The 14,401-nt window shown below is 52.8% G+C and overlaps 4 protein-coding genes across 4 annotated transcripts; 3 read left to right on the plus strand and 1 right to left on the minus strand.

Annotated features, from left to right (window-relative positions):
• Positions 1-816: 816 nt before the first annotated feature.
• Positions 817-2,338, plus strand: V8C40DRAFT_270232 (ornithine-oxo-acid transaminase; the record flags this gene model as incomplete). Its single annotated transcript, XM_083220166.1, has 3 exons — positions 817-1,275; positions 1,372-2,073; positions 2,201-2,338. The coding sequence occupies 3 exons, from the start codon at positions 817-819 to the stop codon at positions 2,336-2,338; spliced, it is 1,299 nt and encodes a 432-aa protein (XP_083068413.1).
• Positions 2,339-2,833: 495 nt separating this feature from the next.
• On the plus strand, positions 2,834-3,301 carry V8C40DRAFT_256445 (uncharacterized protein). Its single transcript, XM_083218275.1, has one exon. It carries the CDS (start codon positions 2,843-2,845, stop codon positions 3,221-3,223), a length of 381 nt encoding a protein of 126 aa, XP_083068414.1. The 5' UTR covers positions 2,834-2,842; the 3' UTR covers positions 3,224-3,301.
• A 3,851-nt stretch (positions 3,302-7,152) lies between these two features.
• V8C40DRAFT_117069 (uncharacterized protein) lies at positions 7,153-8,135 on the minus strand. Its single transcript, XM_083210870.1, has one exon. The coding sequence runs from the start codon at positions 7,802-7,804 to the stop codon at positions 7,256-7,258; it is 549 nt and encodes a 182-aa protein (XP_083068415.1). The 5' UTR covers positions 7,805-8,135; the 3' UTR covers positions 7,153-7,255.
• A 2,244-nt stretch (positions 8,136-10,379) lies between these two features.
• Positions 10,380-13,892, plus strand: V8C40DRAFT_117081 (serine/threonine protein kinase ATG1). The gene is made up of 3 exons (XM_083210871.1): positions 10,380-10,755; positions 10,956-13,464; positions 13,526-13,892. The coding sequence occupies exons 1-3, from the start codon at positions 10,627-10,629 to the stop codon at positions 13,666-13,668; spliced, it is 2,781 nt and encodes a 926-aa protein (XP_083068416.1). The 5' UTR covers positions 10,380-10,626; the 3' UTR covers positions 13,669-13,892.
• Positions 13,893-14,401: the final 509 nt, after the last annotated feature.

Here is a 14,401-nt window from a genome sequence, read left to right on the forward strand (position 1 = left end):
CGTCTGTCCGCCTGCTGTATGCTTATTTGGTTCCAGCTTCAATCCAATCCCTGCAACTCTTTACATTCTCCGGATCCTCGGCCAGCCAGCCAACCCACGCACTAATAGCCCATCTCGATGCCCCTCCATCCGCTGGGTTAACTTGCTGATTAGGGGTCCAAAACTACGGAATGCCGAAGCCAGCCGGCCGCTCTCGTCTCGTGGGCCATCCGAATCCTGCGAGCCTCGTCCTCCGGTTCGGCGCCACGGCGTTGATTTGGCGCAACATGTTCCGCATCTCCACCCGCTTTCTACTCCCACTTGCACTTAGGGGTATAGCGGCGGCGTATCTCGTCTCCAATGCCTGGATCTGGGTCGAGTAGTTGACACATTGATTCCACGCTTCTTTTCTCGACTGGGCTGCTTGTGCCTAGAATTGCCTTGCCCGGTCAGGTGGTCTCCGACGCCTGTAGGTGGGTTTCGCCAAACACAAAACTTTATATACCCACTCCGTATCTTTGATCGGCTCCGACTCACAGCTTCTTTTTTTCTCTTCTTCTTTTCTTTCCATAGCAATCGCGTGAATTTCATCATCCCCTCCTTCAGTTGGTATGTTATGTCCATTGCACAACAGCTCCGAATCACGGCTTCCTTTTCCCACCCTTATCTCTGCCCCTCCCCCCTCCTGCATCGGCTTATCGTCGATACCCTTTTCTTCCGACATCTGACACCACCTTCATATCTGTTCCATTTTGCTGTTGGTTCGTCATTGACTAACGCCCCGGACCTAGACCTAGACCTATTCTCCTCAAATACAACATCAGCAATCTATTCACCATGGCGTCCGCTTCCCGCTTCCACGCCGCATCCACCGATGCTGCCATCGCCGCCGAGAACGAGTTCGCTGCCCACAACTACCACCCTCTGCCCGTAGTCTTCTCCAAGGCCCAGGGCGTCAACGTCTGGGACCCCGAGGGCAAGCAGTACCTCGACTTCTTGTCCGCCTACAGTGCCGTCAACCAGGGCCACTGCCACCCCCAGCTCGTCAAGGCTCTTGTCGACCAGGCCTCCCGTCTGACGCTGAGCTCGCGAGCCTTCTACAACGATGTGTTCCCCAAGTGGGCCGAGAAGGTCCGCAACGTCTTCGGCTACGACATGGTGCTGCCCATGAACACCGGCGCTGAGGCTACCGAGACGGCCATCAAGATTGCCCGCAAGTGGGCTTACAAGGTCAAGGGCGTTGAGCAGGGCAAGGCGCTGGTCTTTTGCGTTGCCGAGAACTTCCACGGCCGAACCGTAAGTGTGCCAGCCTATTTTGGGCAAAATGGACTGATTCAAGAGAATCAGTACTTGAAACGCAGCTCAAGAGGTGGTAACTAACATTGTCTCCAGATGACCGCCATTACTCTGTCTACCGACCCCGAATCCAAGGACAACTACGGCCCCTACGTCCCCAACATTGGCGCCACCTCTCCCTCCACCGGCAAGCCTATCCGTTACAACAACGTGGCCGACCTGGAGGAGGTTTTGGAGGCCCATGGCAAGGACACCGCCGCTTTCATCGTTGAGCCCATCCAGGGTGAGGCTGGTGTTGTTGTCCCCGACGAAGACTACCTGGCCAAGGTCCACGCTCTTTGCAAGAAGCACAACGTTCTCCTCATCTGCGACGAGATCCAGACCGGCATTGGCCGTACCGGCCGACTGCTCTGCTCCGAGTGGGCCGGCATCAAGCCCGACATGGTCACTCTCGGCAAGGCCATCTCTGGAGGCATGTACCCCGTCAGTGCCGTCCTTAGCAGCAAGGAGATTATGTTGGTTGTTGAGCCTGGAACTCACGGTTCGACCTACGGCGGCAACCCCTTGGGCTGTGCCGTCTCCATTCGGGCTCTGGAGATTCTCGAGGAGGAGAACATGACTGCCAACGCCGAGCGTCTGGGCAACATCTTCCGCGACGGCGTGGCCGCCCTCAAGTCGCCCATTATCAAGACGATCCGCGGCAAGGGTCTGTTGAACGCTGTTGTCATTGACGAGTCGGCTGCTTCTGGCCGAACTGCGTGGGATCTCTGCCTCCTGTTGAAGAGCAAGGGCCTTTTGGTAAGTCCTATGTCTGCCTATCAGGCATCTCTGCGTTTTTATCACGGCTGCCTTATTCTGCCTCGTGTCCCTATCATCATTACCCCTCTTTCTCTCTGAAGTTCCTTTGCTAACGACCCTCCTCTAGGCCAAGCCAACGCACGGAGACATCATCCGCTTCGCGCCTCCTCTCGTCATCACCGAGGAGGAGCTCAACAAGGGCCTTGGCATCATTGCCGAGGCCCTGAAGGAGCTTCCCACTGCCCCTCAAACCAACGGCCACTAAATATGATATTTGACGACTGCTTCCTCTAGCAGTCTGAAAAAGTGGTGGTGGTGGTGTGTGGCTTGACGGCGTACCGTCCTACGAGAAGTAGACGCAGCTGCCTCGTGAGCGCGAGCTCCGGGAATTATGAGGGCGACCCACGCGGAAAGAGAGACGAAAGAATTTCCTTTTTGATTTAACACGTCAAACATATAAGATACCCAAGGGATAGCCAGGACCGGTCATGAAGCAGCATAGGAACGGGAGCATATTTGGATTTTGTTTTGGGACTCTGTCTCCCCATTTGGGGGGATATTTTTCTTTCTTTTTTTATTAGCATCATTTGGTTCCGGAAGCGGTTTTTCCCTGATAAATAGTCAGGTCGGACAGAATGCCATTGTCCGCGGCGCAAAATGGTTTTTTTTTGGTAGTGTAGGCATACCTGTTAGAAACGCAGGACGACGACGAAATGAGATGAGATTTGTCAAAGCTAGGCCAAGGCAGAAGTCTATTTCTGCCATGTGAATGTATGCGTGTCTGCATCTACTAGCCGCATGTCTACTCGGAACAAGTTTGTCAATGATTTCTGTCACTACCTACGTGTCAAGTCTATCGAACTTTGTATCTCGTCTAGCGGTCACTTGCATTCAAGCGGAGAAGCTTGGGCTTTCAACACCACGAATCCATGCATCTACATACTTCCGCAACTACCTTTTTACTACTGATTGGAGCGGCTCAAACGGCATCCGGTCTGCATATTCCGCCTCTCATCCCATTCGTGTTTCTGTACTCGTACGACGAGAAGCCAAAAACCACTTGGGCTTGGCTGACAAGGTAACTGTCGTACGCCCCCCTCTCCCTAATCGCCGGCGTATTTTTTTGAAAGAGCAGGCGTTCGTGCATTAACGCGGTGGCCTGGCAAGCGGAGGACAGAACAAACTGAGACTGAGAAGATTTCGAACACTTTCGAGTTAAATCATACGCCTACAGAGGGAGGAGCTGCTAAATCTACATTTCTTTACTAACTGCTGCTATATATAATATTTCTCTAGTAACTGCTATTATATATAGGTTTCTCTTGATTACTACTATATTTATATTTCTTTAGTAACTGCTACTTTATTTATGCATTAAAATTTAAGTGTTAGCGGAATTGGCGTTCTCCTGCGAAAGTACTCCTCGATGAGTTCATTAGGTGGTCATATTACTCAATGTATGTACGTATTCATTTTGCAGTCTCACTTTTTCTGACCTTCGCTTTTGCCTGGTCTGTTTAGGCCGTGCCCTATCTGTGTGCAGTCCTCAAGACTATTGACTATTGGAGCCTGTAACATATATGCAAGGACACTCTAGGTCAACGTAAGTGGCAGAAGCGCGTGTGGTTCACAGCATTAAAAAGTCCAACTCGGGAAACAAGCCGAGACATGGCCGATAAGAAAAATGTCTTTTCTTTTTTTTTTTTTCGCTCCCCGAGATGGAGTTGGTTATCTCGGAGGGCCTTTCGGGCGCCACAACAAGGCAAGGGAAAGGGAAGGGTGTGCTGAGTCTAGATTCAGGCCATGGCCAATGGGATGGCAGGCTCGGTGCCTAGAGGAGTAATTCGGGATGGGTTAGCCAAGGCAGCGTTATGCAGGAGATATGGGGTTTGAGAAAGCGGGGGATAAGAGCGAGTATATGCAAGGCTTGTAAGGGGCGTGTGAGTGTGTGTGAGTGTGTTAGTGAGCCGAAGTGTGTGATGAGCTGTGTGATAGTGTTTGTGCTAGATATGCAGGACTAGACGGGGTGAGTAATACAACAAAAAAGAAAAGGGGAGGGTCGCATTATCTTTTCAGGTACTGCGTGGCTTTGATATTGATTGATGGAACGGGTAGAGTCACAGTTCTAGAGGAGCGAATGTGTGTGTGCGCGTTAACCATTCGATGTGATAGGTTCATGGCGATGGCGTTGTAGCGTTGGATGCCTGGATTATGGAGTAGCAGTCTATAACTAGGATAGACGGGGGGTAACACTGCCATCTGTCTATAATGCCTCGTCTGCCTGGGGATTGTAGAAAACAACGTGGCTATTGGATTAGAATAGCCATCTTGTCAATTTGACGCCTTGTCGCCGCAAGGTTTTACCCGCAGGATGGAGACGTAATGTGGGTGGCAATGAGGAAAGATTCGTTCTCTCCGTAGGCCTGCAAGAGGCTCAATGTCGTATTCTCAGAGGCCTACGGAGTATAGAATCCATGTGAACTTGGTCAGCATGCATGAGACAAGCAACAAGGTAGGGCAGACTGAAAAAGCCCAATTCGGCAAGCCTGGTCTATCATCTTGACTTTTTTCAGAGGCCCATGATTTCAGTGCCATGGGGTAAATTCCGACAAGCCGACTAGTGGTGAATTGATTGCGGCTTGCAGATCTTGTGTTTTTCTCACTGACTGATGTCATGATGCGCGGTGTAGCTTCAGGTTGGGGTTTCTCCTCATGAAGGGGTTCGGGTGCTTGTGCTTGGGACGTGGTTCACCATGATAGGACGTGAGAACGGCTTGTGTTGCCGTGCGTCCTGCTGTGGCTCATGTCTAGCTGAGGCCGTCGTGATCGATCGATGCAGCGCCTTATGCAGGGCGGGCTGTTTCGACGGTCCTGTAATCTAGAAGCCGGGCCCCAGCTCTTAGAGATTAAGGTAAACTGACAGCCCAGCCCACGATTGCCTCGATGTTAGCGCAGAGCCGTACCGGGCCAAACAGGGAACAAGCCCGGCTTGATTCTCAGCTCCTCCTCACGTCGATCCATGGCCCCCTCCCACGAGAAATACAGCCAAAGCCGGCGCATCGGTCTAAGTAACAGCCAACCAGCCAGCCGCATGGGACACGACATGTCACTATGAACACAGGACTGAAAGCCGCGAAGCCGCCTCAAGCCGCCTCAGACACGGGCGAGCACGTTGGAACTGAACTGGCGTCGAGATCCTTGCCTTGTGTGCATGAGGAGATGGGAGAAAAGGTGTGTTGTGTGATATACCGTCTTTTCATCACCATAGGATCGCACGTGTCGCCTGGCTAGCAGCTCAATGGTGATGGCGATGCAGTAGTGTGGAAGAAACGCATAAGGTAGGCAGCGTCAGGTGACGGATGAGCGAGTGTTTTGACGTGATGGGAGTTGAACTATGGGAAGGGAAACTCGTCGTTTTTCTCACCTCAAATCTGATCAGGCAATTCGAGGCCATGGGGCCTGAGGCTGGTGATGTCAAGGGCCGTCAGCGTTGACCGAGTCGAGCAAGCCAAGGGTGGCTGGATTTGGTGCATATGATTATTGTGATGATGCCCATGAGATGCGATGCGATGGGTCCCCAAACCCGCCTAGAACGAACCCCATCAAACGGATGCTAAAAATAAAATAAAAAAAATCCATGGAAAATACTGTGCTGTACAGTAACTCCGTACGCTCAGTGCGACAACGTCCCCTCGCGTACAGATGAGAAACAGCCCGTATTCGTGAAACCCACCCCCTTGGAGCGTCAAACGAAGAGTGTTGAGCGCTGGTGTTGCTAAACGCTAAAAACAAGGCCCATGTCACAGGAACCCCCGGACCTCGGGATCAATTCGCTATTACCTTGGTACTATTAGACTGTAGCAAAGTAGGTACACACCACAGTTCTGTACAGTTCTGTACAGGCGCTGCCTCTCTTGAATTTTATTTTGTTGAGTTGCTGGATGACGAGTCCCAGCTGCATGAACGGGTACGGTATGCAACTATGCAAGGACGGGTCCAGGATATGGAGTCGAGAGTTTGATGTATAGACAACTCTGCAGCAGCACCGCCAACTCCTCTCCTCGATTGCGGACATGGGATTGGCCGTGACTGCGTTGAGCAGGCAGGGGGGGCCACTTGCGAGTCAAATCAAGCCATCCCACGTAGGAAACGGGCTGGCTGATTTGACGCAGAAAAAAAGATGCATCAAGTACACGCTACAAAGCACAAGGTGTGTAAGGTAGAATGTCGCGCGGCCTTGGGATCAGATTGGGAGGGAGGCCTGGACATGATCATGATTACTTGCACGGAAGCTGTTTGGTTCTCCCCCGGAGCAAAAGTGCGAGCACGCAGCGGTCATTGAGAAGGGCCCATGTTTCACAGCAACGGACGATGGCATCGTGGAGAAAGAAAAGTGAGGCTGGGAAAGCTTGATTTGGGATGCGACAATCCGCTCGATCTTGTCTCAAATCGCCAGCAGCCATTGGCGGCATCAAGGCATCCGCCCGCTAGCATCGGCCTGACCACGAAGCAAAAAAGCAAAATGAAGATAAAGGCCGGAAAAGGAAGAAAAGGCGGGGGAGCACGAGCTGTCAACACACACCCAACACAGCAAGTAAGAATGAGGTAGAGAAGACGCAACAATAACAGTTCGAGTGCGGTGAGCCTAATTTAGGCCTCGTTGGGAGCAATGTCCGGCAGAATTTTAGTGACCAGTCGCCCGCTTTGGCGGTGGCCGTTGTGGGCGTACAGTAACCTCGATTGGCTTGCAGCAGCATTTCATGTCTCGTACTCGGTACATGACGCAGCGGCAGCCGGCAACACCAGACCAGAACGGAACAGAGACGATGCATGTATGGATGTACACATGCGCTGTTGTGCGCCCGCTGGGTACAAAGTATAACCTGGTATGGGCTGTTTTGTGTATACTTTTTCCCATGGCGCCGCCTCTCGATGCAACTACTGGGGAAGACGCCCTTGCATGGACTACAGTATGACTATGACCATCCAGGAGTAGCACCGAGATGCCGTCCTCTCTCGAGTGTGAATCCATCAATCAATCAATCATTTAATCCATCCGCAAAGGTGCTAATGGAGGCAGCCGTGATGATCAGACAGAGAGGCAGTGCCCTCCTCCTCACCAGGCACGCGGACGAGGCATCAATCACTCCAGTCGTCCAGACTGTCACCGGCCTAAAAAGTCCTACATGAATGACCAACAGCAAGAAAGAGTGGGTTTTAGCGCGGCCTCAAGGTGGTTCCCCGATTTAAGGGTCCTCCGGCTGTCTCGCGGTGGGTTCCAAGCCAAGGCAATAGCTGGCGGAGATGGGGGTTGCAATCCGTCGACGCTAGAACTCGCGGAGCCTTGAAGTGCGCACCTTGCGAGGTTTCCATGTCCAATGCTCTCCCAGGATGTCATTATGTACGAGCGCTTTGTATGTATGTACAGAGAGGTGCTTTGTACTGTTACAGACTCGTACGTGCTCGTCTCGGAGCCTGCTTGGCCACGGCTTGCTAGCCGCTCATCATGGAGGTCCCAGTGCATGTACGGTGTCTGTCTGTCTATCCCGTCAATAGTACGAGTACATACGAGCACTAATTGTAATTGATCCGTATCCAATGCAAAGGAGGGAGCAAATGATATGATAGGTACCCTATGATGCATCAAACGAGCGACTTTGGCTGCAATGCGCCGGCCGGGCTTCTCTCTTTGCCACGACTCGCACAGATGCACGGTGATGCAGCACGCCATTCTCGGTCTATGTTTGACAAAGCACTCGCCGGGCTCCTTCTAGGCAGTTCCGCCTGCGAATGAATCATGATTCTAGCCTCGAATCTTATTCCCAAGTACCGGACGGGACTTGGTCGTAGCGCAATGATGCGAGTCTCTCCCAAATGCACGCCAGCCGATCCCCGGCCCCAGCGGTATCGTTTGTATGGCTGGTCCGGAGCTTCACCAGCGCTGCACGACCCCAAACGCTGCCGCGATAAGGGTGAGGTGAGAAAGGGGCGGCAAAGAGACGGTGTCCTTGCATCCGCCAATTCGACGAGCGCGTTGTCTGCAGGCAGAATTACGAGAATTATATTGTCGGATGCTGGATTGCACAGTATTGGTTGCTGATTGCCCGGCCGCTATCGCTGCTGCTATCAAATCTCTTATCTCCAATGCAAGACTCCATCCAATATCGCAGTCAGCGACGCAACAGTCTGCAAGGCCGCATCAGTGCTTGTGCCGCTTGGCGCCTCCGGCGATTCCACACACCATCAATCCATCAATAAAAGGTAGGCGTCCTAATACAGTACCCATCGTACCAGTTGTACATGATTAGTACGTACATGCATTGGATGCGCTCCAGCACCGCACCGCACCCTTATCAGCGCAGCTGGTGGTTGTTCCATCATTGATGGCAATTGGCCTACTAATTGGCGTCTGCATTTGCAAGCAAACTGCGCGAGTACATGTACATTGATGCCGTGTGCCGTAACTTTAGCGAGTGCCGACCTATTTGCAAAAGTGCTCAGTGATCCAAGTCCCCTGCCTGGTAGCAGATGGACGTTTTCTGCGGTGGCGCATTCTCGCTCAGAGGTACATACGAGTACGGGCTGCATCATCATGATGGATCATCTTCTTCTTCTCGAACCATTTGACCCACGAGTCCGCTTCGGGCTTTGGGTGTTCTGCAGGTACCGCGCCATATGACATGGGGTCCAATTACGCGTGCGTTCCGCGGGGAAGCCTGTTAGGGATGTACTTGCGATATACTTCCATGCCGCCCGTCGTCCTGCACGAGTACAGGTACTCTTAGTACTTCGTGCGTCACAAGGTACTCGTACAAACAAAGAGCGGTACGAGTACGTGAACGTGAACATCGATGAATATGAGCACAATGCCCAGTCCAGTCGTTTGACGGGGGACCCGCCGGCTTTAGCGCCGACCTGCTATCAATTCAAGGAGCTGGTACAGGTACTTGTGTTCTCCGTAGATTGCGGCAGATTGCGGCAGCGACCCCCTGCGGTGATGCGCTCTGGCCAGCCAAAGAATCCAAAGACCAAAGAGGTACCCAGTACTGCGCAACCCCGTCCGCGGCTGCTGCAGTACCCGCCACTTTGCAAGTCGCTCCATGTACCTACAACGGCATCACGAGCCCTTCACAGGTCATCCAGTCCAATGCAGTGACCTTCCGCTGTGTGTCTCGTCTCGTCTATCTCTCTCTTTTTTCCCTCTTGCAGCCACGGCGCCATCCTCTTCCATCTTCTCGCCATCCTCTCGCTTTTCTTTTTTTTTCCCTCCCTTTTTCTTTTTCCGTTTCTTTTATCCCCGGCCTTATTTCTAATCTTACCTTTCTCCCTAAGTTTTTCTTGCCGCACTTCTAGTTGCCGCTTCGAAACCTTCGCACTATCATCCTTATCATCTGACCACCCTTGATCTGGGACCCTCGGTCGGATCGATCACACAGCCCAAGACCAGTCCTGTCAGTTTGGCTTTTCGCCCCAAGAGCAGCCCAAACCCCATCAAGCCCGCCTAGCTTGTGGCGTCGGTACCTACGCCGTGCTATCTGAGTCTCAGTCTGCCGTCGTGGTGCGTTATCTTGCTCCTTGTACCTCGCTGCATGGGCGATAACCCAATAACGACCCCCGGCCCTCGTCTCCATTTCTGCATCACTGCGCTGCAGCCTCTTGAAAGCCTCCCACGCAAACGCCCCGCAAACCCAGCGTCCATCAGGGTTGGCTGCTTCGAGTCATACTTGTCGTCGTCTTGCGTCTTCGCCAGGCGACAGCGCTCCATCTCCATCCAGGTGCATCTCATCTGCTTCCTAGCTCCAGCGCTGGGCTCTCTCGACGTCTCTCTCTCTCGAAACCTGACCAGACCAGACGAGACGAAGCTACCGCTTGCCAGTGCGCCGTAGCACGGCTCTCTTTCAAGTGTTAGTCACGCCCTCCCCCATCCTTGTCACCCCCAGCTTGCAGCAGCTACTGTATCCCTTCCGATCCCCAACCCGGCCACAGGATCCTGCACGCCGGCGCTCGTCTGACTCGGCTGCGGTCTCTCTCCGACAGTCCCCTGGCCTTCTTTTGTTTTGTTTCCTGTTACCATCTTTCTCTTTCTCTTTTTATTTTTATTTCCTCTTCATCCCGTCCGTCGCCGAAGATACCCTTTTCGCTCCCTCCGTTATCCATCTACTCCGTCATATCTGCTGTGTTGCTAACTCTCGTCACCATCGACTCTCAGCAGACCCTACGACATATATACACTCTTCACCTTATCGGACACCTGCCGTTTACCTCATACCATCGACGACTTTCCATTCTGGGTCTTCGATTCCCGCTACACCGACTTCCCATCTTGTTTCATCTCCCCTGGCCCGTTCGCCTTAATAGCCCTGTCTCGTCGCGTCTCATCCAATCTCGCCCTTCTACTCCATCCTTTACACTCTTTCTGCCCGTCTGGAGCTTCTTCCATCTAGGACTACATGACAGCTTCGTTCGACGGCACACACCCTCGAAGCTTGTAAGCCCCCGGGCTGTGACCGACCTCGCTCTCTTCCTGCCATCGACAACGTAACACAGGAAGCAATGGCGAGCCGACAGGATGGTTCCTCCCTCGGCTCCCGGCGGTCGGGTGGACGGAATGTAGGCCAGTTTGCCATCGACAAAGAGATTGGCAAAGGAAGCTTTGCGCAGGTCTATATGGGCTGGCATAAGGTGCGATGAACCCTATCCTAGTCATGTTTCACCAGCCAGTTTGCTCTCCGCCATCGTCAACGGTGTACCGTACCTCTTTGGATGCGGTCAGGTTGTCCTGGCCGGCTTAACAGCAACTCTCATCTCTCCTTGCATCTTCAACCCCCAACCATTCCTTCTTCATTGAGACGCGCTTGCTAACCATGCTTTGCATTCAACAGGAAACAAAGGCTGCAGTGGCCATCAAATCCGTCGAACTAGATCGCCTGAACAAGAAACTGAAAGAAAACCTATATGGCGAAATCCAAATCCTCAAGACCCTACGGCATCCGCACATCGTTGCTCTCCATGACTGTCTCGAATCCGCTACACACATTAACCTTGTCATGGAATACTGCGAGCTCGGTGACCTTTCCCTCTTCATCAAGAAACGTGACAAGCTCATTACCCATCCTGCCACCCACGACATGGCCCGCAAGTATCCCAGCGCCCCTGACTCTGGCCTTCATGAGGTCGTCATCCGCCATTTCCTCAAGCAGTTGGCGAGTGCCCTGGAGTTCCTACGGAGCAAAAATTACGTCCACCGAGATGTCAAGCCGCAGAACCTCTTGCTGCTGCCCTCACAAGCATTTAGGGAAAAGCGAAACCTCCCCATCATGGAGGCAAGCCAGGATTCGTTGATACCAATGTCCGGCATCGCTTCCCTACCGATGCTGAAGCTTGCTGACTTCGGATTCGCCCGTGTATTGCCCTCAACGTCTCTCGCCGACACCCTTTGCGGCTCGCCCTTGTACATGGCCCCTGAGATCCTCCGTTATGAGCGGTACGACGCCAAGGCTGACTTATGGTCCGTCGGCACTGTCCTGTATGAAATGATTTCGGGGAAGCCCCCTTTCCGCGCGAGAAACCACGTCGAACTCCTGAGGAAGATAGAAGCTGCCGAAGACATCATCAAGTTCCCCAAAGAAGTGATCATTACATCTGAAATGAAATCCCTAGTAAGAAGCCTGCTCAAGAGGAGCCCCGTGGAGAGGCTGAGCTTTGAAAACTTCTTTTCCCACCCCATCGTCGTTAATGAAATCCCCGGACTGGTCGAGGATGACATTCCTAGGCCCGCCAGGCGTGAGCCAAAGTCAATCCCCCAAGCAGAGCCTACGGCAACATCACCGCGCGTTGGCTCTCTGCGAAACGGAGGCTTCGAACAAGCCCCTGCTCGATCGTCTCGAGAGCAACTGCCTCGGTCATCGCCGCTGATGGAGAGTCCCAGCGAGGGCCGACATCGGCCGCCTTCCGGTGAGATTCACCGACGGTCAAACTCACCCCGGGAGACTGGAGCCGCAGGCCTGGGTATTCAGCGCCCGACGGTACCACATGCAGCCTCACTCCCGAATCATCCCAGAGTTTCTAGGCAGTCTTTGCACAACACCTCGCCGCCTTCCTCCTTGAGCCAAGACATCCGCAAGGCTCGGATCCCAAGCAAGGCTCTGACAGAGGAAGAGGAAAAGGCGGCTCAAGATGTCATGTTCGAAAGGGACTATGTGGTTGTTGAGAGGAGGCACGTCGAAGTAAATGCGCTTGCAGATGAGTTGGCCGCAAACGAGAAGCTCGCCTCGCAGAGCCCGACTTCTCTGAAATCGAAGCCACTGGTCAGGCATTTCTCGCAGCAGGGGCCCCCAAATTCTACCACTGGAGCCGTCGCAGCTCCCCCATCGCGGACGCAGCTTATCACGCAGGGCCGAGCCGGCCAAGACCGGCGCTCGTCATACGAGAAGGCCTTGTCTGCAAGCCCCGGGTCGGCTTCGAGCGCCATCACCAAGGCCATCCAGGATGCCAGCCTCCGCTTGTTTGGTGTCAGGATGCCCATTCGCCCCAAGGGTCAATCTCCACCAATGTACCAGCCGTTCCCGGCCTATCCGACGCCGCCAACCTCGGCCGGACTCATTGGAGATGGGAAGAACATTGCGTCAGAGGACGACGATGTCCGCTCCGCGACCTTCATTGAAGACCTCGCCACCCGAAGTGACTGTGTCTATGGATTCGCCGAGGTCAAATACAAGCAGCTTGTCCCCATGGCACCATCCACAAATCATGGACTGGGAGGCATTGCAGCCGACCAGTTATCAGTGGACGACGAAGGTCTTACAGCCGAAGCCGTGGTGGCACTCTCTGAAGAGGCTTTGGTACTCTATGTGAAGTCACTTTCTCTTTTGGCACGGGCCATGGACATTGCCAGCATATGGTGGTCCAAGAAGAGCAAGGGAGATGTTACCACCGGCCTGTCGGCGGCAGTCTCTCAGTCTGTCGTCCAGCGCATCAACGCCGTGGTCCAATGGGTGCGACAGCGCTTCAATGAAGTGCTGGAGAAGTCCGAGATTGTTCGCTTGAAGCTCATTGAAGCTCAGAAGCAGCTGCCAGAGGACCACCCAAGCCACCCGTCAAACCAAGGAATGGACTCGATCATGTCCTCGGCAGGATCTGGGATGGATCAGGTATACCTCACACCAGGCATCACAGCTGAAAAGCTGATGTATGACCGAGCTCTCGAGATGAGTCGAACTGCGGCCATTGATGAAGTCACAAATGAGAACTTGCCTGGTTGTGAGATCTCATACATCACGGCCATCCGCATGCTCGAAGCCGTGTTGGACAGCGGTGATGATGCAGGTCTTACACGAACCAAGGAGAGCTGCAGCGATCTCGAGAGCGATGAGGAGGCTCATATCCGAAAGAGTAAGTTGCCTCATTTGTATAGACCCGCCAGTCCTAGAACAATAGCTAACAAAATTGCTAGTGATTACTATGATCTCAGGCCGGCTTTCCATGGTCCGCAAGAAGCAGCGCATGATTGCCGAAGCCAACAGCAGAACACAACTAACCCGTCGACGAAGTGGCGATGTTACGCCTCGCAGTCCCCTCTCACAGGCGTCGACTTAATCTGACTGCGCGAAGAAAATAAGAAGTCTTTAAAAGCAGCAATAGCAGCACACATCAGATACGATACGATAAACAAAAGGCAAACCCCTACATAACACTGGAAGCCTCACGGCTGGACATTTTTTGGACGACACCAGTATTATTGCTCGAGGTCCCGAGCACCTCTTTCTCTTTCCTTCTATGGGTTTTGCCCCTTTCTTTTGAAGGCGTTGAGGCAGCTTGCAAAGACAAGCACCAGAACAGAATCCCCGCTCAGGTAACGGAAGCGGGCGTTTGGATGATTATTTGATATTTCAGTGTTTCAAGGTTTTAGGCATATCCATGGCCAGGCGTTTTATTATATTTCTACTTTTTATTTCGTTTATCCTCTTTCCCAGCCAGGGTATGGCTGACTATGTTTTATTCTCTTTGGCTTGTTCTTTTCTTTCTTTCTTTTTTTGGTCTAGGGCTATACTGCATATCCGAAGCTAGGGAGACCAGTAGCTGCTAGCAGGCGCAGACGACCAAGGGATTGAGCAAGAGAGTGAGCACGCGTTTGCTCTTGTATGGAACAGCTCTGAACAGCAGTTTTCCTTTGCCTTCTTACCTTCTCTTTACACTCATCTTCTTTCTCGTTATAAGCTCTAGTAATCTCTTGTCCATCTTTGGCTTTAGCCATTTATTGTTGCTATTTTCTGGATTTTGGGATACTTTTCTATCGTTTTTGGGACATGGCAACGGGCAACGTGGGTTC

The sequence above is a fragment of the Trichoderma camerunense genome, assembly GCF_050948025.1.
Source record: "Trichoderma camerunense strain CBS 138272 chromosome Unknown V8C40scaffold_22, whole genome shotgun sequence".
NCBI lineage: Eukaryota > Fungi > Ascomycota > Sordariomycetes > Hypocreales > Hypocreaceae > Trichoderma > Trichoderma camerunense.

Coding starts and splice junctions, on each gene's coding strand:
- V8C40DRAFT_117081 (XM_083210871.1), top strand. CDS start 10,627: ATGGCGAGCCGACAGGATGGTTCCTCCCTCGGCTCCCGGCGGTCGGGT. Junction 10,756..10,955: donor TCTATATGGGCTGGCATAAG/GTGCGATGAACC, acceptor TGCATTCAACAG/GAAACAAAGGCTGCAGTGGC. Junction 13,465..13,525: donor GGAGGCTCATATCCGAAAGA/GTAAGTTGCCTC, acceptor CAAAATTGCTAG/TGATTACTATGATCTCAGGC.
- V8C40DRAFT_117069 (XM_083210870.1), bottom strand. CDS start 7,804: ATGGCGTGCTGCATCACCGTGCATCTGTGCGAGTCGTGGCAAAGAGAG.
- V8C40DRAFT_256445 (XM_083218275.1), top strand. CDS start 2,843: ATGTATGCGTGTCTGCATCTACTAGCCGCATGTCTACTCGGAACAAGT.